Source organism: Oncorhynchus masou, unplaced genomic scaffold, assembly GCF_036934945.1.
Source record: "Oncorhynchus masou masou isolate Uvic2021 unplaced genomic scaffold, UVic_Omas_1.1 unplaced_scaffold_575, whole genome shotgun sequence".
Classification (NCBI taxonomy): domain Eukaryota; kingdom Metazoa; phylum Chordata; class Actinopteri; order Salmoniformes; family Salmonidae; genus Oncorhynchus; species Oncorhynchus masou.
The window spans coordinates 83244-110095 of NW_027012168.1; the positions used below are offsets into that span (position 1 = coordinate 83244).

General features: G+C 45.4%; 1 protein-coding gene across 1 annotated transcript in view; it reads right to left on the reverse strand.

Annotated features, from left to right (window-relative positions):
• Positions 1-230: 230 nt before the first annotated feature.
• LOC135536210 (TBC1 domain family member 30-like) overlaps positions 231-26852 on the reverse strand; it is a 163659-nt gene continuing 137037 nt past the window's right edge. The window contains 3 exon segments of the mRNA XM_064962583.1: positions 231-289; positions 20879-21302; positions 21700-21996. Coding sequence (XP_064818655.1) covers positions 231-289; positions 20879-21302; positions 21700-21996 — 780 coding nt within the window.

Genomic DNA, 26852 nt, shown 5'->3' on the forward strand with positions numbered 1-26852 from the left:
TCTCTCGACATGGGAAACATATGTTAACATTACCAAAGCAAGTGAATTAGATAATATACAGAAGTAAAATTAACAATAAAAAATTAACAGTAACGTTACACTCACAAAACTTCTAAAATAAAATACATTTAAAATGTCATATTCTGTCTATACACAGTGTTGTAATGAAGTACAAATAGGGAAAATAAATACACATAAATATGGGTTGTATTTACAATGGTGTTTGTTCTTCACTGGTTGCCCTTGTCTTGTGGGAACTGGTCACAAATCTTGCTGCTGTGATGGCACACTGCGGAATTTCACCGAGTAGATATGGGAGATTATCAAAATTGGATTAGTTTTCAAATTCTTTGTGGGTGTATGTAATCTGAGGGAAATATGTGTCTCTAATATGGTCCTACATTTGATAGGAGGTTAGGACATGCAGCTCAGTTTCCACCTCATTTTGTGGGCAGTGTGCACATACTGTAGCCTGTCTTCTCTTGAGAGCCAGGTCTGTCTACGGCGGCCTTTCTCAATAGCAAGGCTTTGCTGACTAAGTCTGTACATAGGCAAAGATTTCCTTCATTGTGGGTCAGTCACAGTGGTCAGGTATTCTGCCACTGTGTACTCTCTGTTTAGGGCTTCATTTTAGGTTGTAGAATTTAACGTCTCTTTTCTGGATTCCTATAAATGGCAGGTATCGGCCTAATTCTGCTCTGCATGCATTATTTGGTGTTTTAGGTTGTACACGGTGTTTGTCCCATTTTGTGAATTCTTGGTTGGTGAGCGGACCCCAGACCTCACAACCATATAGGGCAATGGGTTCTATAACTGATTCAAGTATTTTTTTTGCCAGATCCTAATTGGTATGTCAAATTTGACGTTCCTTTTGATGACATAGAGGGCCCTTCTTGCCTTGTCTCTCAGCTCGTTCACAACTTTGTTGAAGTTACCTGTGGCGCTGATGTTTAGGCCGAGGTATGTATAATTGTTTGTGTGCTCTAGGGCAACGGTGTCAAGATGGTATTTGTAGTTGTGGTCCTGGCGACTGGACCTTTTTTGGAACACCATTATTTTGGTCTTACTGAGATTTACTGTCAGGGCCCAGGTCTGACATAATCTGTGCATAAGATCTAGGTGCTGCTGTAAGCCCTACTTGGTTGGGGACAGAAGCACCAGATCATCAGCAAACAGTAGACATTTGACCTCAGATTCCAGCAGGGTGAGGCCGGGTGCTGCAGATTGTTCTAGTGCCCTCGCCAATTCGTTGATATATATGTTGAGGAGGGTGTGGCTTAAGCTGCATCCCTGTCTCACCCCACAGCACTTTGGAAAGAAATGTGTTTTTTTGCCAATTTTAACAGCACACTTGTTGTTTGTGTACATGGATTTTATAATGTTGTATGTTTTTCCCCCAACACCACTCTTCATCAATTTGTAGCAGACCCTCTTGCCAAACTGAATCAAAAGCTTTTTTGAAAACAACAAAGCATGAGAAGACTTTGCCTTTGCTTTGGTTTGTTTGTTTGTCAATTCGGGTGCGCAGGGTGAATACGTGGTCTGTCGTACTGTCATTTGGTAAAAAGCCAAATTGAAATATGATCAGTACATTGTTTTCACTGAGGAAATGTAGGAGTCTGCTGTTAATGATAATGCAGAGGATTTTCCCAAGGTGGCTGTTGATGCATATCCCACGGTAGTTATTGGGGTCACATTTCTCTTCACTTCTGTGGATTGGGGTGATCAATCCTTGGTTGCATATTGGGGAAGATGCCAGAGCTGAGAATGATGTTAAAGAGTTTTAGTATAGCCAATTGGAATTTGTGGTCTGTATATTTTATAATTTCACTGAGGATACCATCAACACCACAGGCCTTTTTGAGTTGGAGGGTTTGTATTTTGTCCTGTAGTTCATTCAATGTAATTTGAGAATCCATTGGGTTTTGCTCGTCTTTAATAGTTGATTCTAAGATCTGTATTTGATCATGTATATGTTTTTGCTGTTTGTTCTTTGTTATAGAGCCAATCAGATTGGAGAAGTGGTTTATCCATACTTCTCTGGTTAGGATAGATTCCTCTACATGTTGCCGTTTGTTTTCCAGTTTTCCCCAGAAGTGGTTAGAGTCTATGGATTCTTCAGATACATTGAGCTGATTTAATTTAATTCAAGTAGTGTGATTTTGCTGTGATCTGATAAGGGTGTCAGTGGGCTGACTGTGAACGCTCTGAGAGATTCTGGGTTGAGGTCTAGGTCTCTCTCCCTCCCCACTGTGAATGTTCTGAGAGATTCTGGGTTGAGGTCAGTGATAACCAGACCACCAGACCTCTGTCTAAGTCTCTCTCCCTCCCCACTGTGAATGCTCTGAGAGCCTGGCTTTTGTGTGTCCTCAGTGGATGTGTGGGTGCTATTAGGTGGGGGTGGGGGTTGTCAAGAGGGCTATCAGGGGAGCTGACAGGTGGGGGTGGGGTGTGTGGCATTGGTGGGTCCGGTGTTGTCTGTCCCATTGCGGTGTTGAGGTTGTGGTCCAGGCCTGAGGTGGGCTGTTCTGCTGGCTTTCCTGGGGGAAGCCTAACTTCCAGTGCCGACAGAGACGGCCACCTCGCTTCGCGTTCCTATGCAGTTTTTTGTTTTTTTACGTGTTATTTCTTACATTAGTACCCCAGGTCATCTTAGGTTTCATTACATACAGTCGAGAAGAACTACTGAATATAAGATCAGCGTCAACTCACCATCAGTACGACCAAGAATATGACTTTCCCGAAGCGGATCCTGTGTTCTGCCTTTCACCCAGGACAACGGAATGGATCCCAGCCGGCGACCCAAAAAAACGACTTTGTAAAAGAGGGAAACGAGGCGGACTTTCTGGTCAGACTCCGGAGACGGGCACATCGTGCACCACTCCCTAGTATACTTCACGCCAATGTCCAGTCTCTTGACAACAAGGTTGATGAAATCCGAGCAAGGGTAGCATTCCAGAGGGACATCAGAGACTGTAACGTTCTGTGCTTCACGGAAACATGGCTCACTGGAGAGACGCTATCGGAGGCGGTGCAGCCAGCGGGTTCTCCACGCATCGCGCCGACAGAAACAAACATCTTTCTGGTAAGAAGAGGGGCGGGGGCGTATGCTTCATGGCTAACGAGACATGGTGTGATCACAGAAACATACAGGAACTCAAATCCTTCTGTTCACCTGATTTAGAATTCCTCACAATCAAATGTCGACCGCATTATCTACCAAGAGAATTCTCTTCGATTATAATCACAGCCGTATATATTCCCCCCCAAGCAGACACATCGATGGCTCTGAACGAACATTATTTGACTCTTTGCAAACTGGAATCCATACATCCTCAGGCTGCATTCATTGTAGCTGGGGATTTTAACAAGGCTAATCTGAAAACAAGACTCCCTAAATTGTATCAGCATATCGATTGCGCAACCAGGGCTGGCAAAACCTTGGATCATTGTTATTCTAACTTCCGCGACGCATATAAGGCCCTGCCCCGCCCTCCTTTCGGAAAAGCTGACCATGACTCCATTTTGATGATCCCTGCCTACAGACAGAAACTAAAACAAGAAGCTCCCACGCTGAGGTCTGTCCAACGCTGGTCCGACCAAGCTGATTCCACACTCCAAGACTGCTTCCATCACGTGGACTGGGATATGTTTCGTATTGCGTCAGACAACAACATTGACGAATACGCTGATTCGGTGTGCGAGTTCATTAGAACGTGCGTTGAAGATGTCGTTCCCATAGCAACGATTAAAACATTCCCTAACCAGAAACCGTGGATTGATGGCAGCATTCGTGAAACTGAAAGCGCGAACCACTGCTTTTAATCAGGGCAAGGTGACTGGTAACATGACCGAATACAAACAGTGCAGATATTCCCTCCGCAAGGCTATCAAACAAGCTAAGCGTCAGTATAGAGACAAAGTAGAATCTCAATTCAACGGCTCAGACACAAGAGGTATGTGGCAGGGTCTACAGTCAATCACGGACTACAAGAAGAAAACCAGCCCAGTCACCGACCAGGTTGTCTTGCTCCCAGGCAGACTAAATAACTTTTTTGCCCGCTTTGAGGACAATGCAGTGCCACTGACACGGCCTGCAACGAAAACATGCGGACTCTCCTTCACTGCAGCCGAGGTGAGTAAAACATTTAAACGTGTTAACCCTCGCAAGGCTGCAGGTCCAGACGGCATCCCCAGCCGCGCCCTCAGAGCATGCGCAGACCAGCTGGCTGGTGTGTTTACGGACATATTCAATCAATCCCTATACCAGTCTACTGTTCCCACATGCTTCAAGAGGGCCACCATTGTTCCTGTTCCCAAGAAAGCTAAGGTAACTGAGCTAAACAACTACCGCCCCGTAGCACTCACTTCCGTCATCATGAAGTGCTTTGAGAGACTAGTCAAGGACCATATCACCTCCACCCTACCTGACACCCTAGACCCACTCCAATTTGCTTACCGCCCAAATAGGTCCACAGACGATGCAATCTCAACCACACTGCACACTGCCCTAACCCATCTGGACAAGAGGAATACCTATGTGAGAATGCTGTTCATCGACTACAGCTCGGCATTTAAACACCATAGTACACCCTAAGCTCGTCATCAAGCTCGAGACCCTGGGTCTCGACCCCGCCATGTGCAACTGGGTACTGGACTTCCTGACGGGCCGCCCCCAGGTGGTGAGGGTAGGCAACAACATCTCCACCCCACTGATCCTCAACACTGGGGCCCCACAAGGGTGCGTTCTGAGCCCTCTCCTGTACTCCCTGTTCACCCACGACTGCGTGGCCACGCACGCCTCCAACTCAATCATCAAGTTTGCGGACGACACAACAGTGGTAGGCTTGATTACCAACAACGACGAGACGGCCTACAGGGAGGAGGTGAGGGCCCTCGGAGTGTGGAAAATAATCTCTCACTCAACGTCAACAAAATAAAGGAGATGATTGTGGACTTCAGGAAACAGCAGAGGGAACACCCCCCTATCCACATTGATGGAACAGTAGTGGAGAGGGTAGTAAGTTTTAAGTTCCTCGGCATACACATTACAGACAAACTGAATTGGTCCACTCACACAGACAGCATCGTGAAGAAGGCACAGCAGCGCCTCTTCAAGCTCAGGAGGCTGAAGAAATTCGGCTTGTCACCAAAAGCACTCACAAACTTCTACAGATGCACAATCGAGAGCATCCTGGCGGGCTGTATCACCGCCTGGTATGGCAACTGCTCCGCCCACAACCGTAAGGCTCTCCAGAGGGTAGTGATGTCTGCACAACGCATCACCGCGGGCAAACTACCTGCCCTCCAGGACACCTACACCACCCGATGTTACAGGAAGGCCATAAAGATCATCAAGGACAACACCCACCCGAGCCACTGCCTGTTCACCCCGCTATCATCCAGAAGGCGAGGTCAGTACAGGTGCATCAAAGCTGGGACCGAGAGACTGAAAAACAGCTTCTATCTCAAGGCCAGACTGTTAAACAGCCACCACTAACATTGAGTGGCTGCTGCCAACACACTGACACTGACTCAACTCCAGCCACTTTAATAATGGGAATTGATGGGAAATGATGTAAAATATATCACTAGCCACTTTAAACAATGCTACCTAATATAATGTTTACATACCCTACATTATTCATCTCATATGTATACGTATATACTGTACTCTATATCATCTACTGCATCCTTATGTAATACATGTATCACAAACCACTTTGTTTACATACTCATCTCATATGTATATACTGTACTCGATACCATCTACTGTATCTTGCCTATGCTGCTCTGTACCATCACTCATTCATATATCCTTATGTACATATTCTTTATCCCCTTACACTGTGTATAAGACCGTAGTTTAGGAATTGTTAGTTAGATTACTTGTTGGTTATTACTGCATTGTCAGAACTAGAAGCACAAGCATTTCGCTACACTCGCATTAACATCTGCTAACCATGTGTATGTGACAAATAAAATTTGATTTGATTTGATTTGAGCGTCGTGCTCTCTGTCACACCTCAGTTTTCTCACCTCTTAACTCACTGTGTGCCTCTTTAAGTTCTCTCACCTCAGTCTGTAGAGCAGCTCTCTCAGACAGCCGTCTATCTCCACCTTCTGCCCTTCGGGGTCTTGTTGGGGGGGTGTTTTTGTGCTGGTCTATTTCGTGGGTTTGTTCTGTTTGTATTGTGTGGACTAGGTCTCTGAGCACCACCATGTCTCTCTCCAGCTCTCTGAGCTCCACCATGTCCCTCTCCAGCTCTGTGAATGTATCCCTCTCAATGATGGAGGAGCAGTGCAGTTGTGGAACCTGGGTGTTTTCAGTGTTGGGGGGTGACTATCATGGCTGGTGTCTAACAGGCTCGGTTGTAATTGGCTGGTCTCTAACAGGCTCGGCTGCAATTGGCTGGTCTCAAGTTTCTCTCTGTAGATTAAGGTCTGAATTCACATATCTCCATGTGCTCCGAGCCACTCCCAGCACGACAGTATGTCTCTATATAACCCTGTTGGACTGTGTCTGAACCACTCTGAGACAGTATGTCTCTATATAACCCTGTTGGACTGTGTCTGACCCACTGAGACAGTATGTCTCTATATAACCCTGTTGGACTGTGTCTGACCCACTCTGAGACAGTATGTCTCTATATAACCCTGTTGGACTGTGTCTGACCCACTCTGAGACAGTATGTCTCTATATAACCCTGTTGGACTGTGTCTGACCCACTCTGAGACAGTATGTCTCTATATAACCCTGTTGGACTGTGTCTGACCCACTCTGAGACAGTATGTCTCTATATAACCCTGTTGGACTGTGTCTGACCCACTCTGAAGATTCAGCAAATGAAGTCATGTGTTCATGTGTCTGACAGGACAGGACTGGACAGGACGTGCGAGGAGCCTGGCTGCAGTAAGAGTACCGAAATACATTATTCATCTAAGCTGGAGGAATGGGAGAAATGGGGGAGAGGAGTGTGAATGAGGAGAGGAAAGGGAGAGGAGGAGGATGGTGGTAAGGAGGAGGGCGAGGAATTGTGAGTAGAGGGACAGCAGGAGAGTAATTTAAACTATAAGCAGTTCATTTTAGTATTTTTATTGATGATGATGTACTACAGATATAATAGCGGTGTTTCTAAAAACAGAAAGGCTTTCCAATAGTCCTACCTGATAGTAGAGTTCAGAGGTTATTAATGACTCAAACTGGGATATAAAGTCAGACCAGTACTCCTACCTGGAAGTAGAGTTCAGAGGTTATTAATGACTCAAACTGGGATATAAAGTCAGACCAGTACTCCTACCTGATAGTAGAGTTCAGAGGTTATTAATGACTCAAACTGGGATATGAAGTCAGACCAGTACTCCTACCTGGAAGTAGAGTTCAGAGGTTATTAATGACTCAAACTGGGATATGAAGTCAGACCAGTACTCCTACCTGGAAGTAGAGTTCAGAGGTTATTAATGACTCAAACTGGGATATAAAGTCAGACCAGTACTCCTACCTGATAGTAGAGTTCAGAGGTTATTAATGACTCAAACTGGGATATGAAGTCAGACCAGTACTCCTACCTGATAGTAGAGTTCAGAGGTTATTAATGACTCAAACTGGGATATGAAGTCAGACCAGTACTCCTACCTGGAAGTAGAGTTCAGAGGTTATTTATGACTCACAGCTTCTCTGTGCGTGACTGGAGACCTGGGTTAAAGACACAGCTTCTCTGTGCGTGACTGGAGACCTGGGTTAAAGACACCACTTGTCTGTGTGTGAATGGAGGCCTTTGTTAAAGACAAACCTTATGCCCTGCAGGCTGACGAGTCAGTTTAGAACTGAAGAACGATGTTGGGCCACTGAACAGTCCCTGGCTAAGCAGAGACAATGCCAGGTGAGGGCTATAGAGGCAGAGCTGTTATGGGCCCTCATGGGGTGGTTAAGGGGTTGAGTGTCAGTGTTGTTAGAGCATTGACTTATGACGGTCATTAAGCCTGTCGTTAAGTGGATCCACTATGAACTAGCAAGCCAGCCAGCCAGTCAGTCAGTCAGTCAGTCAGTCAGTCAACCAGTCAGCCATGCAGCCAGCCAGACAGTCAGTCAGTCAACCAGTCAGAAAGCCATGCAGCCAGTCAGTCAGTTGCAGGCTCGTTGTAATGGAATCTGACTGACTGTTAGGGAATGTTGCATGACAGGGTGAGACATTACCCCTCTGATGAGTTATCAGTCAGCCAGAACCAACCAGGACCAACCAGGACTAACCAGGACCAACCAGGAGCAGTCAGAACCAACCAGGACCAAACAGGAATCACCAGGACCAACCAGGACCAGTCAGGACCAACCAGGACTAACCAGGAATGACCAGGACCAACCAGGACCAGTCAGGACCAACCAGGACTAACCAGGAATGACCAGGACTAACCAGGAATGACCAGGACCAACCAGGACAAACCAAGACTAACCAGGAATGACCAGGACCAGTCAGGACCAACCAGGACTAACCAGGAATGACCAGGACCAACCAGGACCAGTCAGGACCAACCAGGACTGACCAGGACCAACCAGGACCAACCAAGACTAACCAGGACCAACCAGGACCAGTCAGGACCAGTCAGGACCAACCAGGACCATCGAGGAATGACCAGGACCAACCAGGACCAGTCAGGACCAACCAGGACCAGTTAGGACCAAGCAATTCCAGTCAGGACCAACCACGACTAACCAGGAACAATCAGGACCAGCCAGGACCAACCAGGAACAATCAGGACCAGCCAGGACCAACCACGACTAACCAGGAACAATCAGGACCAACCAGGACCAACCCAGGTCACTGAATGGAGTGTAGGAGATTAAACTACTACTACACTACCATTACATTACCCTAAACACATTGTTTAGCAACATTACCCTGAAGGCATATGTACTGAGTTTGTCTACCTTCATTATTCTACATTACCACCAATACACAGCAAGTTACATTTCCCTACATCACCCTACCAATAGACACAGCTGGGTTTGTCTAGTGACATTTCCTACATTACAGTATTTGTTATGGCTCTACCAGGCCTAAACAGGAAGCTACCAGCTCTACCAGGCCTAAACAGGAAGCTACCAGCTCTACCAGGCCTAAACAGGAAGCTACCAGCTCTACCAGGCCTAAACAGGAAGCTACCAGCTCTACCAGGCCTAAACAGGAAGCTACCAGCTCTACCAGGCCTAAACAGGAAGCTACCAGCTCTACCAGGCCTAAACAGGAAGCTACCAGCTCTACCTGTTGTTACAGGCTTATTTTAATTTTAACATGGGTTTTAAAACAATCTCAGAAATCTACACACACAACCCTCTAATGACACAGTAAAAACAGGTTTCTAGAATGTTTGGCTAATTTAGTCAAAATATACAACAGAAATACCAAATTTACATAAGTATTCAGACTCTTTGCTGTCAGACAGGCGCACACCTGTCTATATAAGGTCCCACAGTTGACAGTGCATGTCAGAGTTTAAAACCAAGCCATGAAGTGGAAGGAATCCCAACATATCCACCCATCCTGCCTGTCTCACCTGCTCTGACCCACATGTTCCCAACATATCCACCCATCCTGCCTGTCTCACCTGCTCTGACCCACATGTTCCCAACATATCCACCCATCCTGCCTGTCTCACCTGCTCTGACCCACATGATCCCAACATATCCACCCATCCTGCCTGTCTCACCTCCTCTGACCCACATGTTCCCACCATATACACCCATCCTGCCTGTCTCACCTGCTCTGACCCACATGTTCCCACCATATACACCCATCCTGCCTGTCTCACCTGCTCTGACCCACATGTTCCCACCATATACACCCATCCTGCCTGTCTCACCTGCTCTGACCCACATGTTCCCAACATATACACCCATCCTGCCTGTCTCACCTGCTCTGACGCACATGTTCCCACCATATACACCCATCCTGCCTGTCTCACCTGCTCTGACCCACATGTTCCCACCATATCCACCCATCCTGCCTGTCTCACCTGCTCTGACGCACATGTTCCCACCATATCCATCCATCCTGCCTGTCTCACCTGCTCTGACCCACATGATCCCACCATATCCATCCATCCTGCCTGTCTCACCTGCTCTGACCCACATGATCCCAACATATCCACCCATCCTGCCTGTCTCACAATCACATTTTGCTCCTTCCTCATCCTTTGAATATCTCCAGTGTTTGTAATATTTTATGCCATATAGCCCCCATCCTCAACTGGTGGAGCGCGGACCAGATCCGGACCCAGAACAGGGTCAATACGGACTGCTGTTTTTAATGTTTTTCCTCAGCCGGTCTTCGACACCTGGTATTATAGAAACACACATAAGACATGGAAGCATGTGTAGAGTTGCAGGAAATTCGCTTTAAAACAGCAAAAAAATATCTGCCCCATGAAAAATGTGTAGAATTGTGGGAAATTGTCTTTAAAATTGCAACATTTTCTCTCCTCGAACAAAAGGGGTGTGAACAGTTTGGGGTCACATGGGTTGCTAGGTGGGGGTTTGTTATTACGCTGATAAATATTGATTTATCAGCATGGGTTGAGAGGTGGCAATGGCACCGTTCCCACCAAGGAAATTTGTGTGACGGACCTTCTCAAATAGTACTTGAGTAACCCTTCCATATGGCTTCAAATTGTACTATTTCTCAATTTTGTTCCATATTTAGATAATAAGAGTCATTTGATTCATCCACTGTCTTAACGATGGAGGGTAATTTGATTAATCCACTGTCTTAACGATGGAGGGTAATTTGATTCATCCACTGTCTTAACGATGGAGGGTAATTTGATTCATCCACTGTCTTAACGATGGAGGGTAATTTGATTCATCCACTGTCTTACCGATGGGGAGTCTTTTGATTCATCCACTGTCTTAACGATGGAGGATCATTTGATTCATCCACTGTCTTAACGATGGAGGGTAATTTGATTCATCCACTGTCTTAACGATGGAGAGATCTGAAATCTTTCAGACATCCGCAATGTTGAGGGAATTCTATTTGAGTCAGAAAACATTACTCATATGATAGGTAAGATATCCTCACTAGGGTACTTGGCACGCTAGCGTCCAACCTGGCCAACATCCAGTGAAATTGCAGAGTGCCTAATTCAAAAACAGAAATACTTATTATAACAATTCATGAAACTTAACAGTGTTACACATCGGTTTAAAGATTAGCTTGTTCATCCAATCACGGTGTCAGATTTCAAAAAGGCTTTACAGTGAAAGCACACCATGCGATTATCTGAGGACAGAACAATGGTTACAAACAGTAACCAGCCAAGTAGAAGTTTCACAAGGCAGAAATAGAGAGAAAATTAATCACTTACCTTTGATGATCTCCATATGGTTGCACTCCGAAGATATTCATTTACTCAATAAATGTTCGTTTTGTTCGATAAAGTCTCTCTTTATATCCAAAATCCTCAGTTTTGTTTGCGCGTTTTCTTCAGAAATCCACAGGCTCAAACACAGTCACAGGCAGAAGAAAAATCCAAATAGTATCCGTAAAGTTCGTAGAAACATTTCAAACAATGTTCATAATCAATCCTCAGGTTGTTTTTAGCCTAAATAATCGATAATATTTCAACCGGACAATAACGTTGTCAATATAAAAGGTAAACAAGAAAGGCGCGCGCTTGGGTCTCGCGCAGGAAAAAGCTCTGGGCCACTGTAGTGTCCACACATTTAGAGAGGTCTTACTCCCTAATTTTTCAGAAATAAAGACTGTTGACATCTAGTGGAAGGCATAGGAAATGCAATTTGTGTCAATGGATACTGTAAAGGCATTCAAAATACAAATAAATCCTACTTCCTGGATGGATTTTTCTCAGGTTTTCACCTGCCAAATCAGTCCTGTTAAACTCACACACATTATGTTTAACAGTTTTGGAAACTTTAGAGTGTTTTCTATCCTAATCTACCAATTACATGCATATCCTAGGGTCTGGGCCTGAGTAGCAGGCAGTTTATTTTGGGCACGCTTTTCATCCGAAGATGAAAATAGTGCCCCCTACCTAGAGAAGATACAACATCCTGCAGAGAGCCAATCCACCTGACAATCTCTTAGAAAAAAATATAAACTATTGGAAGCAAAACTAAAAAATAACTGATATTGGCACAAAGTGGAGCAGTGTTGGAACATAACTAATGGAATTACAGTTAATGACAATTTATGATTATAAACTAATGTACCAAATTGATTATACAAGAGACAACATTCACAAATTCTACAGTACAACGGCAGAGTCATGTCTGATGTGGAAAACGAATAGTTACTCAATGATTCATGCCTTCTGGGATGCTATTTAGCAGCTGGTGTTTCTAAAAGCTTCCCTCCTGTTGTTCATGTGGTTTAGCTGGGACATACAGTATTACTGCTAGTAGAGCTGATAGCCTGGTAACTGTGTCAGTATTCCTGTTAGAAGAGCTGATAGCCTGGTAACTGTGTCAGTATTCCTGTTAGTAGAGCTGATAGCCTGGTAACTGTGTCAGTATTCCTGTTAGTAGAGCTGATAGCCTGGTAACTTTGTCAGTATTCCTGCTAGTAGAGCTGATAGCCTGGTAACTGTGTCAGTATTCCTGTTAGTAGAGCTGATAGCCTGGTAACTGTGTGTCAGTATTCCTGTTAGTAGAGCTGATAGCCTGGTAACTGTGTGCCAGTATTCCTGCCAGTAGAGCTGACAGCCTGGTAACTGTGTCAGTATTCCTGACAGTAGAGCTGATAGCCTGGTAACTGTGTCAGTATTCCTGTTAGTAGAGCTGATAGCCTGGTATCTGTGTCAGTATTCCTGCTAGTAGAGCTGATAGCCTGGTAACTGTGTCAGTATTCCTGCTAGTAGAGCTGATAGCCTGGTAACTGTGTCAGTATTCCTGTTAGTAGAGCTGATAGCCTGGTAACTGTGTCAGTATTCCTGTTAGTAGAGCTGATAGCCTGGTAACTGTGTCAGTATTCCTGTTAGTAGAGCTGATAGCCTGGTAACTGTGTGTCAGTACTCCTGTTAGAAGAGCTGATAGCCTGGTAACTGTGTGTCAGTACTCCTGTTAGTAGAGCTGACAGCCTGGTAACTGTGTCAGTATTCCTGCCAGTAGAGCTGATAGCCTGGTAACTGTGTGTCAGTATTCCTGCCAGTAGAGCTGATAGCCTGGTAACTGTGTCAGTATTCCTGTTAGTAGAGCTGACAGCCTGGTAACTGTGTCAGTATTCCTGTTAGTAGAGCTGATAGCCTGGTAACTGTGTGTCAGTACTCCTGTTAGAAGAGCTGATAGCCTGGTAACTGTGTGTCAGTACTCCTGTTAGTAGAGCTGACAGCCTGGTAACTGTGTCAGTATTCCTGCCAGTAGAGCTGATAGCCTGGTAACTGTGTGTCAGTATTCCTGCCAGTAGAGCTGATAGCCTGGTAACTGTGTCAGTATTCCTGTTAGTAGAGCTGACAGCCTGGTAACTGTGTCAGTATTCCTGTTAGTAGAGCTGACAGCCTGGTAACTGTGTCAGTATTCCTGCTAGTAGAGCTGATAGCCTGGTAACTGTGTCAGTATTTCTGTTAGTAGAGCTGATAGCCTGGTAACTGTGTCAGTATTTCTGTTAGTAGAGCTGACAGCCTGGTAACCGTGTTAGTATTTCTGTTAGTAGAGCTGATAGCCTGGTAACTGTGTCAGTATTTCTGTTAGTAGAGCTGATAGCCTGGTAACTGTGTCAGTATTTCTGTTAGTAGAGCTGACAGCCTGGTAACCGTGTTAGTATTTCTGTTAGTAGAGCTGATAGCCTGGTAACTGTGTGTCAACAAACCACAGAGCTCTGATCCCTCTTTTGTCTCCAGCAGAAAGGCTCTCCAGCAGAAAGGCTCTCCAGCAGGCAGGTTGTTTTCAACAAACTAGTCTAACTGGCTGTCTGTGTGAGCACTTTAAACCCGGCAGCTTCCCTCCATATACTTCTATATCTCTGGGATCAACTCTAATTGTCTGAACAGACAGAGAAACATATCAGGGGTTTTACAGCCATCTGACGAATTGATCAGGTCAGATGGGAGTCAATGACAGGATAACCAACACTGTGATCCAGGCAGCGTTGTTGACGTTGTTACCAAATTACACCTGTACTTATGGACTTATGTAGCGAGCAGCGAACGGCCTGCCTGTGTGTGTGTTTAGGTAGCAGGCAGCCAGTGTGTGTGTGTGTGTGTTTAGGTAACAGGCAGCCAGTGTGTGTGTTTAGGTAGCAGGCAGCCAGTGTGTGTGTTTAGGTAGCAGGCAGCCATTGTGTGTGTTTAGGGAGCAGGCAGCCAGTGTGTGTGTTAAGCTAGCAGGCAGCCAGTGTGTGTGTTTAGGTAGCAGGCAGCCAGTGTGTGTGTTTAGGTAGCAGGCAGCCAGTGCCATCAATCCACGGTTTCTGGTTTGGGAATGTTTTAATCGTTGCTATGAGAACGACATCTTCAACGCACATTCTAATGAACTCGCACACCGAATCAGCGTATTCGTCAATGTTGTTGTCTGACGCAATACGAAACATATCCCAGTCCACGTGATGGAAGCAGTCTTGGAGTGTGGAATCAGATTGGTCGGACCAGCGTTGGACAGACCTCAGCCTGGGAGCTTCTTGTTTTAGTTTCTGTCTGTAGGCAGGGATCAACAAAATGGAGTCGTGGTCAGCTTTTCCGAAAGGAGGGCGGGGCAGGGCCTTATATGCGTCGCGGAAGTTAGAATAACAGTGATCCAAGGTTTTGCCAGCCCTAAACCCAGTTAAGGTTTAGGGTTAAGGTTTACAGTTAAGGTTTATGGTTAAGGTAAGGGTTAAGGTTTACAGTTAAGGTTTGGGGTTAATGTTTAGGGTTAAGGTTTACAGTTAAGGTTTTAGGGTTAAGGTTTAAGGTTTAGGGTTAAGTTTTACAGTTAAGGTTCAGGGTTAAGGTTTACAGTTAAGGTTTAGGGTTAAGGTACGTGTTAACGTTTACAGTTAAGGTTTAGGGTTATGGTAAGGGTTAAGGTTTACAGTTAAGGTTTACAGTTAAGATTTACAGTTAAGGTTTAGGGTTAATGTTTAGGGTTAAGGTTTAGGGTTAAGGTTTCCAGTTAAGGTTTAGGGTTAAGGTTTCCAGTTAAGGTTTCCAGTTAAGGTTTAGGGTTAAGGTTTAGGGTTAAGGTTTAGGGTTAAGGTTTACAGTTATGGTTTTAGGGTAAAGGTTTAGGGTTAAGGTTTAAAGTTAAGGACAAGGGTTAAGGTTTGCAGTTAAGGTTTATGGTTAAGGTTTACAGTTAAGGTTTAGAGTTACGGTTTACAGTTAAGGTTTACAGTTAAGTTTTAGGTTTACAGTTAAGATTTAGGGTTAAGGTTTACAGTTAAGGTTTGGGGTTAAGGTTTACAGTTAAGGTTTAGGGTTAAGGTTTACAGTCAAGATTTAGGGTTAAGGTTTAGGGTTAAGGTTTACAGTTAAGGTTTAGGGTTAAGGTTTACGGTTAAGGTTTACAGTTAAGGTTCAGGGTTAGGGTTAAGGTAAGGGTTAAGGTTTACAGTTAAGTTTTAGGGATAAGGTAAGGGTTAAGGTTTAGTGTTAAGGTTTACAGTCAAGATTTAGGGTTAAGGTTTACAGTTAAGATTTTGGGTTAAGGTTTACAGTTAAGGTTTAGGGTTAAGGTAAGGGTTAACGTTTAGGGTTAAGGTTTACAGTTAAGGTTTAGGGTTAAGGTAAGGGTTAAGGTTTACAGTTAAGGTTTAGTGTTAAGGGTTACAGTTTGGGGTAAGGTTTAGGGTTAAGGATTACAGCTAAGGTTTAGGGTTAAGGTCAGGGTTAAGGTTTAGGGTTAAGGTAAGGGTTAAGGTTTAGGGTTAAGGTTTACAGTTAAGATTTCGGGTTAAGGTTTACAGTTAAGGATTAGGGTTAAGGTTTACAGTTAAGGTTCATGGTTAAGGTTTACAGTTAAGTTTTAAGGTTAAGGTAATGGTTAAGGTTTAAAGTTAAGATTTCGGGTTAAGGTTTACAGTTAAGATTTCGGGTTAAGGTTTACAGTTAAGGTTTAGGGTTAAGGTTTACAGTTAAGGGTTAGGGTTAAGGTAAGTGTTAAGGTTTAGGGTTAGGGTTAGGGTTAAGTTTTACAGTTAAGGTTTAGGGTTAAGGTTTAGGTTTTAGGTCTAGGGTTAAGGTTTACAGTTAAGGTTTAGGGTTAAGGTTTCCCGTTAAGGTTTAGAATTAAGGTTTACAGTTAAGGATTAGGGTTAAGGTTTACAGTTAAGGTTTACTGTTAAGGTTTACTGTTAAGGTTTACGGTTAAGGTTTTAGGGTAAAGGTTTAGGGTTAAGGTTTAATGTTAAGGATTACATTTAAGGTTTTGGGTTAAGGTTTAGAGTTAAGATTTAGGGTTAAGGTTTACAGTTAAGTTTTAAAGTTAAGGATTACAGTTAAGGTTTCAGGTCGAGGTTTACAGTTAAGTTTTAGGGTTAAGGTAATGGTTAAGGTTTAAAGTTAAGTATTACAGTTAAGGTTTAGGGTTACGGTAAGGGTTAAGATTTACAATTAAGGTTTAGGGTTAAGGTTTACAGTTAAGGTTTAGAATTACAGTTTACAGTTAAGGTTTAGGGTTAGGGTTAAGGTTTACAGTTAATATTCAGGGTTAACGTTTACAGTTAAGGTTTAGGGTTAAGGTTTACAGTTACGGTTTAGGGTTAAGGTTTACAGTTAAGGTTTAGGGTTACGGTAAGGGTTAAGATTTACAATTAAGGTTTAGGGTTAAGGTTTACAGTTAAGGTTTAGAGTTACGGTTTACAGTTAAAGTTTACAGTTAAGGTTTAGGGTTAGGGTTAAGGTTTACAGTTAAGATTCAGGGTTAACGTTTACAGTTAAGGTTTAGGGTTAAGGTTTACAGTTAAGGGTTAGGGTTAAGGTTTACAGTTAAGGGTTAGGGTTAAGGTTTACAGTTAAGATTTAGCGAAAAGGTAAGGGTTAAGGTTTACAGTTAAGTTGTAGGGTTAAGGTAAGGGTTAAGGTTTAGGGTTAAGGTTTACCGTTAAGATTTAGGGTTAAGGTTTACAGTTAAGGTTTTGGGTTAAGGTTTACAGTTAAGATTTCGGGTTAAGTTTTACAGTTAAGGTTTATGGTTAAGGTTGACAGTTAAACGTTTGGGGTTAAGGGTTACAGTATGGGGTTATTGTTTAGGGTTAAGGTTTAGGGTTAATGTAAGTGTTCAGGTTTACAGTTAAGGTTTAGGGTTAGGGTTTATGGTTAAGGTTTAGGGTTAAGGTTTAGGGTTAAGTTTTACAGTTAAGGTTTAGGGTTAAGGTTTAGGGTTAAGGTAAGGGCTTAGGGTAAGGGTTAAGGTTAAGGGTTAAGGTTTAGGGTTAAGGGTTACAGTCTGGGGTAAGGTTAAGGGTTAAGGTTTAGGGTTAAGGTTTAGGGTTATGGTTTACAGTTAAGGAGTAGGGTTAAGGTTTACAGTTAAGGTTCAGTGTTAAAGTTTACAGTTAAGGTTTAGGGTTAAGGTTTGCAGTTAAGGTTTAGGGTTAAGGCAAGTGTTAAGGTTTACAGTTAAGTTTTAGGGTTACGGTAAGGGTTAAGGTTTAGAGTTAAGTTTTAGGGTTAAGGTTTACAGTTAAGGTTTAGGGTTAATGTTTAGGGTTAAGGTTTAGAGTTAAGATTTCCAGCTAAGGTTTGGGGTTAAGGTTTACAGTTAAGGTATGCAGTTAAGGTTCAGGGTTAAGGTAAGGGTTAAGTTTTACAGTCAAGGTTTAGGGTTTAGGTAAGGGTTAAGGTTTACAGTTAAGGTTTAGGGTTAAGGTTTACAGTTAATGTTTTGGGGTAAAGGTTTAGGGTTAAGGTTTAAAGTTAAGGATTACAGTTAAGGTTTAGGGTTAAGGTTTACAGTTAAGGTTTAGGGTTAAGGTAAGGGGTAAGATTTACAATTAAGGTTTAGGGTTAAGGTTTACAGTTAAGGTTTAGAGTTACGGTTTACAGTTAAAGTTTACAGTTAAGGTTTAGGGTTAGGGTTAAGGTTTACAGTTAAGTTTCAGGGTTAACGTTTACAGTTAAGGTTTAGGGTTAAGGTTTACAGTTAAGGGTTAGGGTTAAGGTTTACAGTTAAGGGTTAGGGTTAAGGTTTACAGTTACGATTTAGGGAAAAGGTAAAGGTTAAGGTTTACAGTTAAGTTGTAGGGTTAAGGTAAGGGTTAAGGTTTACAGTTAAGGGTTAGGGTTAAGGTTTACAGTTAAGGTTTAGGGTTAAGGTAAGGGTTAAGGTTTATGGTTAAGGTTTACAGTTAAGATTTAGGGTTAAGATTTACAGTTAAGGTTTTGGGTTAAGGTTTACAGTTAAGATTTCGGGTTAAGTATTACAGTTAAGGTTTATGGTTAAGGTTGACAGTTAAACGTTTGGGGTTAAGGGTTACAGTATGGGGTTATTGTTTAGGGTTAAGGTTTAGGGTTAATGTAAGTGTTCAGGTTTACAGTTAAGGTTTAGGGTTTACAGTTAAGGTTTAGGGTTAAGGTTTAGGGTTAAGTTTTACAGTTAAGGTTTAGGGTTAAGGTTTAGGGTTAAGGTAAGGGCTTAGGGTAAGGGTTAAGGTTAAGGGTTAAGGTTTAGGGTTAAGGGTTACAGTCTGGGGTAAGGTTAAGGGTTAAGGTTTAGGGTTAAGGTTTAGGGTTATGGTTTACAGTTAAGGAGTAGGGTTAAGGTTTACAGTTAAGGTTCAGGGTTAAAGTTTACAGTTAAGGTTTAGGGTTAAGGTTTGCAGTTAAGGTTTAGGGTTAAGGCAAGTGTTAAGGTTTACAGTTAAGTTTTAGGGTTACGGTAAGGGTTAAGGTTTAGAGTTAAGTTTTAGGGTTAAGGTTTACAGTTAAGGTTTAGGGTTAATGTTTAGGGTTAAGGTTTAGAGTTAAGATTTTCAGCTAAGGTTTGGGGTTAAGGTTTACAGTTAAGGTATGCAGTTAAGGTTCAGGGTTAAGGTAACGGTTAAGTTTTACAGTTAAGGTTTAGGGTTTAGGTAAGGGTTAAGGTTTACAGTTAAGGTTTAGGATTAAGGTTTACAGTTAATGTTTTGGGGTAAAGGTTTAGGGTTAAGGTTTAAAGTTAAGGATTACAGTTAAGGTTTAGGGTTAAGGTTTACAGTTAAGGTTTAGGGTTAAGGTAAGGGGTAAGATTTACAATTAAGGTTTAGGGTTAAGGTTTACAGTTAAGGTTTAGAGTTACGGTTTACAGTTAAAGTTTACAGTTAAGGTTTAGGGTTAGGGTTAAGGTTTACAGTTAAGTTTCAGGGTTAACGTTTACAGTTAAGGTTTAGGGTTAAGGTTTACAGTTAAGGGTTAGGGTTAAGGTTTACAGTTAAGGGTTAGGGTTAAGGTTTACAGTTACGATTTAGGGAAAAGTTAAGGGTTAAGGTTTACAGTTAAGTTGTAGGGTTAAGGTAAGGGTTAAGGTTTACAGTTTAGGGTTAAGGTTTACAGTTAAGGTTTAGGGTTAAGGTAAGGGTTAAGGTTTATGGTTAAGGTTTACAGTTAAGATTTAGGGTTAAGGTTTACAGTTAAGGTTTTGGGTTAAGGTTTACAGTTAAGATTTCAGGTTAAGTATTACAGTTAAGGTTTATGGTTAAGGTTGACAGTTAAATGTTTGGGGTTAAGGGTTACAGTATGGGGTTATTGTTTAGGGTTAAGGTTTAGGGTTAATGTAAGTGTTCAGGTTTACAGTTAAGGTTTAGGGTTTACAGTTAAGGTTTAGGGTTAAGGTTTAGGGTTAAGTTTTACAGTTAAGGTTTAGGGTTAAGGTTTAGGGTTAAGGTAAGGGCTTAGGGTAAGGGTTAAGGTTAAGGGTTAAGGTTTAGGGTTAAGGGTTACAGTCTGGGGTAAGGTTAAGGGTTAAGGTTTACAGTTAAGGATTAGGGTTAAGGTTTACAGTTAAGGTTCAGGGTTAAAGTTTACAGTTAAGGTTTAGGGTTAAGGTTTGCAGTTAAGGTTTAGGGTTAAGGCAAGTGTTAAGGTTTACAGTTAAGTTTTAGGGTTACGGTAAGGGTTAAGGTTTACAGTTAAGGTTTAGGGTTAATGTTTAGGGTTAAGGTTTAGGGTTAAAGTTTACAGTTAAGGTTTTAGGGTAAAGGTTTAGGGTTAAGGTTTAAAGTTAAGGATTACAGTTAAGGTTTAGGGTTAAGGTTTACAGTTAAGGTTTAGGGTTAAGGTAAGGGTTAAGATTTACAGTTCAGGTTTAGGGTTAAGGTTTACAGTTAAGGATTAGGGTTAAGGTTTACAGTTAAGGTTTGGGGTTAAGTTTTACAGTTAAGATGTAGGGTTAAGGTTTACAGTTAATGTTTAGGGTTAAGGTTTAGGGTTAAGGTTTACAGTTAAGGTTTAGGGTTGAGGTTTACAGTTAAGGTTTAGGGTTAAGGTTTACAGCTAAGGTTTAGGGTTAGGGTTAAGGTTTAGGGTTAAGGTAAGGCTTAAGGTTTACAGTTAAGTTGTAGGGTTAAGGTAAGGGTTAAGGTTTAGTGTTAAAGTTTACAGTTAAGATTTTGGGTTAAGGTTTACAGTTAAGGTTTCGGGTTAAGGTTTACAGTTAAGGTTTAGGGTTGAGGTTTACAGTTAAGGTTTAGGGTTAAGATAAGGGTTAAGGTTTAGCGTTAAGTTAAGGGTTAAGGTTTACAGTTAAGGTTTAGGGTTAAGGTTTACAGTTTGGGGTTAAGGTTTAGGGTTAAGGTTTAGGGTTAAGGTAAGGGTTAAGGTTTAGTGTTAAGGTTTAGGGATAAGGTAAGGGTTAATGTAGGTGTTAAGATAAGGGTTAAGGGTTATGGTTAAAATATATCCAATATCCTATCCACCAACCCTGTCCACAAAGCACTAGCAAGCCCCAAGCCTCCTTGATGGTAATAGTGCTCACCGTTGCCCCTATAGTGGCCGGTTCTGAAGGCGATTCTCGACGTCCTGGGGATCTGGACGGACGTTGGATTTCTCCTTTGAACTGATTCGACCTGGCTGCACAGGGAGTTCACCTGAGCCTCTGGGGCAGTAGAGCTGAGAGGGGGTGGGGGCAGTAGAGCTGAGAGGGGGTGGGGGTAGTAGAGCTGGGGGGTAGGGGGCAGTAGAGCTAAGGAGGGGGGTAGAGCTGAGGGGGGTAGGGGGCAGTAGAGCTGAGGGGGGGGTAGGGGGAGCAGAGCTGAAAGGGGGTGGGGGCGGTAGATCTGAGAGGGGTGGGGACAGTAGATCTGAGAGGGGTGGGGGCAGTAGAGCTGAGAGGGGTTGGGGGCAGTAGAGCTGAGAGGGGGTGGGGGCAGTAGAGCTGAGATGGGGTGGGGACAGTAGATCTGAGAGGGGTGGGGGCAGTAGAGCTCAGAGGGGTTGGGGGCAGTAGAGCTCAGAGGGGGTGGGGGCAGTAGAGCTCAGAGGGGTTGGGGCAGTAGAGCTCAGAGGGGGTGGGGGCAGTAGAGCTCAGAGGGGGTGGGGGCAGTAGAGCTGAGAGGGGGTGGGGGCAGTAGAGCTGAGAGGGGTTGGGGGCAGTAGAGCTGAGAAGGGTTGGGGGCAGTAGAGCTGAGAGGGGTTGGGGGCAGTAGAGCTGAGACGGGGTGGGGGCAGTAGAGCTGAGATGGGGTGGGGGCAGTAGAGCTGAGAGGGGGTGGGGCAGTAGAGCTGAGAGGGGGTGGGGGCAGTAGAGCTGAGAGGGGTGGGGGCAGTAGAGCTGAGATGGGGTGGGGGCAGTAGAGCTGAGAGGGGGTGGGGCAGTAGAGCTGAGAGGGGTTGGGGGCAGTAGAGCTCAGAAGGGTTGGAGGCAGTAGAGCTGAGAGGGGGTGGGGGCAGTAGAGCTGAGAAGGGTTGGGGGCAGTAGAGCTCAGAAGGGTTGGAGGCAGTAGAGCTGAGAGGGGGTGGGGGCAGTAGAGCTGAGAGGGGGTGGGGGCAGTAGAGCTGAGAGGGGTTGGGGGCTGTAGAGCGGAGAGGGGGTGGGGGCAGTAGAGCTGAGAAGGGTTGGGGCAGTAGAGCTGAGAGGGGGTGGGGGCAGTAGAGCTGAGAGGGGGTGGGGGCAGTAGAGCTGAGAAGGGTTGGGGGCAGTAGAGCTCAGAGGGGTTGGGGGCAGTAGAGCTGAGAGGGGTTGGGGGCAGTAGAGCTCAGAAGGGTTGGAGGCAGTAGAGCTGAGAGGGGGTGGGGGCAGTAGAGCTGAGAGGGGTGGGGGCAGTAGAGCTGAGAAGGGTTGGTGCAGTAGAGTTGAGAGGGGGTGGGGGCAGTAGAGCTGAGAGGGGTTGGGGGCAGTAGAGCTGAGAGGGGTTGGGGGCAGTAGAGCTCAGAGGGGTTGGGGGCAGTAGAGCTGAGAGGGGGTGGGGGCAGTAGAGCTGAGAGGGGGTGGGGGCAGTAGAGCTGAGAAGGGTTGATGCAGTAGAGTTGAGGGGGTGGGGGCAGTAGAGCTGAGAGGGGTTGGGGGTAGTAGAGCTGAGAGGGGGTGGGGGCAGTAGAGCTGAGAGGGGGTTGGGGCAGTAGAGCTGAGAGGGGGTGGGGGCAGTAGAGCTGAGAGGGGTGGGGGCAGTAGAGCTGAGAGGGGGTGGGGGCAGTAGAGCAGAGAGGGGGTGGGGGCAGTAGAGCAGAGAGGGGGTGGGGGCAGTAGAGCAGAGAGGGGTGGGGGCAGTAGAGCTGAGAGGGGGTGGGGGCAGTAGAGCTGAGAGGGGGTGGGGGCAGTAGAGCTCAGAGGGGTTGGGGGCAGTAGAGCTGAGAGGGGGTGGGGGCAGTAGAGCTGAGAGGGGTGGGGGCAGTAGAGCTGAAAAGGGTTGATGCAGTAGAGTTGAGGGGGGTGGGGGCAGTAGAGCTGAGAGGAATTGTGGGTAGTAGAGCTGAGAGGGGTGGGGGCAGTAGAGCTGAGAGGGGTTGGGGGCAGTAGAGCTGAGAGGGGGTGGGGGCAGTAGAGCTGAGAGGGGTGGGGGCAGTAGAGCAGAGAGGGGGTGGGGGCAGTAGAGCAGAGAGGGGGTGGGGGCAGTAGAGCAGAGAGGGGGGTGGGGGCAGTAGAGCTGAGAGGGGGTGGGGGCAGTAGAGCAGAGGGGGTGGTGGCAGTAGAGCAGAGAGGGGGTGGGGGCAGTAGAGCTGAGAGGGGTGGGGGCAGTAGAGCAGAGAGGGGGTGGGGGCAGTAGAGCAGAGAGGGGGTGGGGGCAGTAGAGCAGAGAGGGGGTGGGGGCAGTAGAGCTGAGAGGGGTTGGGGGCAGTAGAGCTGAGAGGGGTGGGGGCAGTAGAGCTGAGAGGGGGTGGGGGCAGTAGAGCTGAGAAGGGTTGGGGGTAGTAGAGCTGAGAGGGGTGGGGGCAGTAGAGCTGAGAGGGGTTGGGGGCAGTAGAGCTGAGAGGGGGTGGGGGCAGTAGAGCTGAGAAGGGTTGGGGGCAGTAGAGCTGAGAGGGGTTGGGGGCAGTAGAGCTGAGAGGGGTTGGGGGCAGTAGAGCAGAGAGGGGGTGGGGGCAGTAGAGCAGAGAGGGGGTGGGGGCAGTAGAGCAGAGAGGGGGTGGGGGCAGTAGAGCTGAGAGGGGTTGGGGGCAGTAGAGCTGAGAGGGGTGGGGGCAGTAGAGCTGAGAGGGGGTGGGGGCAGTAGAGCTGAGAAGGGTTGGGGGCAGTAGAGCTGAGAAGGGTTGGGGCAGTAGAGCTGAGAAGGGTTGGGGGTAGTAGAGCTGAGAGGGGGTGGGGGCAGTAGAGCTGAGGGGGTGTGGGGCAGTAGAGCTGAGAGGGGGGTGGGGGACAGTAAGGATGAGAACAGAGAGACATATGTGGTATGTGTGTGTGGCTGTGATCACAGCCCCTGTGTCAGTGAGTAGTGGACTGGAGCAGGGGAGGAGGAGGAGAGAGGGAGGGAGGAGGTTTCAGTTTCATCGGTCAATTGCCCAAACTGAATGTTTTACTTAATCTTTATTTAACTAGACAAGTCAGTTAAAGAACACATTCTTATTCATGCTCGGCCCTCCTATGTTGAACATAATAAACGTGTCTCTATCCACCGGATGTGCACCAAACTCACTAAAAGTGGCAGTAATAAAGCCTCTCCTGAAAAAGCCAAACCTTGAACCGGAAAATCAGCAAAAAAAGATTGTCTATGGTGTCTATCCAGCAGTCTGATGGTAGAAACAGCTGACTAGTGGTGTCTATTCAGCAGCCTGATGGTAGAAACAGCTGACTAATGGTGTCTATTCAACAGTCTGATGGTAGAAACAGCTGACTAGTGGTGTCTATTCAACAGTCTGATGGTAGAAACAGCTGACTAGTGGTGTCTATTCAACAGTCTGATGGTAGAAACAGCTGACTAGTGGTGTCTATTCAGCAGCCTGATGGTAGAAACAGCTGACTAGTGGTGTCTATTCAGCAGCCTGATGGTAGAAACAGCTGACTAGTGGTGTCTATTCAGCAGCCTGATGGTAGAAACAGCTGACTAGTGGTGTCTATTCAGCAGCCTGATGGTAGAAACAGCTGACTAGTGGTGTCTATTCAGCAGCCTGATGGTAGAAACAGCTGACTAGTGGTGTCTATTCAGCAGCCTGATGGTCTGGGGGTAGAAACAGCTGACTAGTGGTGTCTATTCAGCAGCCTGATGGTAGAAACAGCTGACTAGTGGTGTCTATTCAGCAGCCTGATGGTCTGGAGGTAGAAACAGCTGACTAGTGGTGTCTATCCAGCAGCCTGATGGTAGAAACAGCTGGCTAGTGGTGTCTATTCAGCAGCCTGATGGTAGAAACAGCTGACTAGTGGTGTCTATTCAGCAGCCTGATGGTAGAAACAGCTGACTAGTGGTGTCTATTCAGCAGCCTGATGGTAGAAACAGCTGACTAGTGGTGTCTATCCAGCAGCCTGATGGTAGAAACAGCTGACTAGTGGTGTCTATTCAACAGCCTGATGGTAGAAACAGCTGACTAGTGGTGTCTATCCAGCAGCCTGATGGTAGAAACAGCTGACTAGTGGTGTCTATTCAACAGCCTGATGGTAGAAACAGCTGACTAGTGGTGTCTATCCAGCAGCCTGATGGTAGAAACAGCTGACTAGTGGTGTCTATTCAGCAGCCTGATGGTAGAAACAGCCGACTAGTGGTGTCTATTCAGCAGTCTGATGGTCTGGGGGTAGAAACAGCTGACTAGTGGTGTCTATCCAGCAGCCTGATGGTAGAAACAGCTGACTAGTGGTGTCTATCCAGCAGCCTGATGGTAGAAACAGCTGACTAGTGGTGTCTATTCAGCAGTCTGATGGTCTGGGGGTAGAAACAGCTGACTAGTGGTGTCTATTCAGCAGTCTGATGGTAGAAACAGCTGACTAGTGGTGTCTATTCAGGAGCCTGATGGTAGAAACAGCTGACTAGTGGTGTTTATTCAGCAGTCTGATGGTAGAAACAGCTGACTAGTGGTGTTTATTCAGCAGCCTGATGGTAGAAACAGCTGACTAGTGGTGTTTATTCAGCAGCCTGATGGTAGAAACAGCTGACTAGTGGTGTCTATTCAATAGTCTGATGGTAGAAACAGCTGACTAGTGGTGTCTATTCAATAGTCTGATGGTAGAAACAGCTGACTAGTGGTGTCTATTCAGCAGTCTGATGGTCTGGGGTAGAAACAGCTGACTAGTGGTGTCTATTCAGCAGTCTGATGGTAGAAACAGCTGACTAGTGGTGTCTATTCAGCAGTCTGATGGTAGAAACAGCTGACTAGTGGTGTCTATTCAGCAGTCTGATGGTAGAAACAGCTGACTAGTGGTGTCTATTCAGCAGCCTGATGGTAGAAACAGCTGACTAATGGTGTCTATTCAACAGTCTGATGGTAGAAACAGCTGACTAGTGGTGTCTATTCAACAGTCTGATGGTAGAAACAGCTGACTAGTGGTGTCTATCTAACAGTCTGATGGTAGAAACAGCTGACTAGTGGTGTCTATTCAGCAGCCTGATGGTAGAAACAGCTGACTAGTGGTGTCTATTCAGCAGCCTGATGGTCTGGGGGAAGAAACAGCTGACTAGTGGTGTCTATTCAGCAGCCTGATGGTAGAAACAGCTGACTAGTGGTGTCTATTCAGCAGCCTGATGGTAGAAACAGCTGACTAGTGGTGTCTATCCAGCAGCCTGATGGTAGAAACAGCTGACTAGTGGTGTCTATTCAGCAGCCTGATGGTCTGGGGGTAGAAACAGCTGACTAGTGGTGTCTATTCAGCAGTCTGATGGTAGAAACAGCTGACTAGTGGTGTCTATTCAGCAGTCTGATGGTAGAAACAGCTGACTAGTGGTGTCTATTCAGCAGTCTGATGGTAGAAACAGCTGACTAGTGGTGTCTATTCAGCAGCCTGATGGTAGAAACAGCTGACTAATGGTGTCTATTCAACAGTCTGATGGTAGAAACAGCTGACTAGTGGTGTCTATTCAACAGTCTGATGGTAGAAACAGCTGACTAGTGGTGTCTATCCAACAGTCTGATGGTAGAAACAGCTGACTAGTGGTGTCTATTCAGCAGCCTGATGGTAGAAACAGCTGACTAGTGGTGTCTATTCAGCAGCCTGATGGTCTGGGGGAAGAAACAGCTGACTAGTGGTGTCTATTCAGCAGCCTGATGGTAGAAACAGCTGTCTAGTGGTGTCTATTCAGCAGCCTGATGGTAGAAACAGCTGACTAGTGGTGTCTATCCAGCAGCCTGATGGTAGAAACAGCTGACTAGTGGTGTCTATTCAGCAGCCTGATGGTCTGGGGGTAGAAACAGCTGACTAGTGGTGTCTATTCAGCAGTCTGATGGTAGAAACAGCTGACTAGTGGTGTCTATTCAGCAGTCTGATGGTAGAAACAGCTGACTAGTGGTGTCTATTCAGCAGTCTGATGGTAGAAACAGCTGACTAGTGGTGTCTATTCTGCAGCCTGATGGTAGAAACAGCTGACTAGTGG